The sequence below is a fragment of the Fukomys damarensis genome, unplaced genomic scaffold (genome assembly GCF_012274545.1).
Source record: "Fukomys damarensis isolate Sample0158 unplaced genomic scaffold, DMR_v1.0_HiC HiC_scaffold_36, whole genome shotgun sequence".
NCBI lineage: Eukaryota > Metazoa > Chordata > Mammalia > Rodentia > Bathyergidae > Fukomys > Fukomys damarensis.
Genome location: NW_022900948.1, coordinates 44,443,342 through 44,445,155, shown reverse-complemented (window position 1 = coordinate 44,445,155; position 1,814 = coordinate 44,443,342). Strand labels below are relative to the sequence as shown.

The 1,814-nt window shown below is 60.7% G+C and overlaps 1 protein-coding gene across 1 annotated transcript in view; it reads left to right on the top strand.

Moving 5' to 3' along the window:
- The window catches only part of LOC117284319 (translation initiation factor IF-2-like), an 8,808-nt gene that overhangs the window by 4,904 nt on the left and 2,090 nt on the right, over positions 1–1,814 (top strand). The window contains exon 3 of the mRNA XM_033758995.1: positions 184–352. Within this exon, the coding sequence (XP_033614886.1) occupies positions 184–352 (169 nt within the window). The remainder of the gene's footprint in view (positions 1–183; positions 353–1,814) is intronic.

Here is a 1,814-nt window from a genome sequence, read left to right as displayed (position 1 = left end):
GTCCGCGCGCGTCACTTCCGGGGGGCGTGGCAATCGATCGCCCCGCCCCCTCTGGAGCGCTCTGGGTTTCAGGGTCTCTCCTCGCCTCCGGCACCTACACCGGTTCGCTCGGAAGCTGCACGTCTGGCCTCTCCCGCCAAACGGGTGTAATAATTATTCGGTTTCCGCTGCTCCCAGGGTTAGCTCTGTGGGACACTGCCCTGTAGCCTTCAGCCTACAGCTTGCCTTGGGCTTTCGGGAATTGAAGATGACAGTATTCAGCGGGGCGTGGTGGTGCACGCCTGTAATCCCAGCATCGGGGAGGCTGAGGCTGGAGGATGGCCGCGAGTCCAAGGCCACCCAGAGCTGCAGAGTGAGTTCACAGCCAGCCTGAATTACGCAGCAAGACCCTGTCTCATAAATAAAAATGGCAGGGTCGGGGATTTAACTGATGACGCTGCCTGCCTCGCAAGTGCAAGGTCCCGAGTTCGATCCCAGGTGCCCGTAAATAAATAAGTAAGATGGCAGTGTTCATCTCACACCCTGGTACTACATTCCGGCGGGAGCCCTCTACAGTCGCGGAGCAGAGACAGGCAGACCCTGAAGCCCACACCGCTTCACTGCATTTTCAGGCCTGCTGTGTCCCTGCCGCATCCTGGGCGAGGTTGGCCCCTACATCAGGAAAGGATACAGCAGCCCTGCCCCTGGCCCGGGGCTCAGGCCAAGGCACCTGGGTGGCCCGCTGTGGGGCGGGGCACCCTGACCCTGAAGAGACCCCAAGGGCAGCGGGGAGGACGCCCCCCACCCCCGGGCTAGTCCACAGGGGAATTCTCTGAATCCTCAGAACCCAGAAGCCCCATCGGGTGGGTGCGAGCGCACTCGGGAGTCAGCTCCGTGCTACTGACGCCCACCGGGGGGGACGTGTGGGGTAGGGGAGCTGGTCAGAGACCCCCAGGGTCGGAGTTGGGGGGGTGCCGGAGCGCTGCCTGCCTAGGGAGGAGTTTGTTAAAAATGTGCTTAGGCTGGGGTGTGGCCCCGAGGATGGAGGGCATGCCCGGCGCGGGTGAAACCCTGGCTTTCATCCCCAGCACGGGAGGAAAACCCACCTTGGCACGGTCCAGGCACTCAGTCGGAAGCTGGGGTGGGACAGGGACTCAGAGGCTCCAAGGGACTGGCGGTGCCCAGGAGCTCCGGGATCCCTAATCCAGTGGGGTGCTAGCAACAACAGCATCTGAATGCTCACACTCCAGGGGCAGATGAATGCCCTGTGCCACGTGGCACCATTTAGGGTCCACGTGCAGGCACTGCCCGGGTTCTGCAGCTGAGCCAGGCAGCCAGAAGTTCACAGCATCGCCCAAGGCTGCAAAGCTGATAAGGAGGGGAGGAGCCCAGCTGGAACCCTTAATAACTGCCCGTTTTATGGTAGTGGGGATTGAACCCAGGGCCTTCGAGCTGAGCTACATCTTCAGCCCTTTTTATATATTTTATTTATTTATTTATTTTTGAGGCAGGGTCTTGCTATGTAGTTTAGGCCGGTCTTGAACTATACGGTCCAGGATGGCCACGAACTCGCGGCAGTCCTCCTGTCTCAGCCTCCCGAGCGCTGGGAGGACAGTGTGCGCCACCCCGCCCGGCTATAATTTTTTTAAATAGTAAGAGTGACGGCAGATCGTCTTTGTTGAGCACGTCCCACGTGCCTGGCAGGGTCCCAAGCCCCTGACCCGCGTCGGCTCAAATCGACTTCACAGCGCCCCCGAAGGTGGAGGTATTCTTGCCGTCACCCTTTCCCGCCCAGGACACAGACGCTCAGCCGGCTGTCGCCGGAAGCCAGCCCT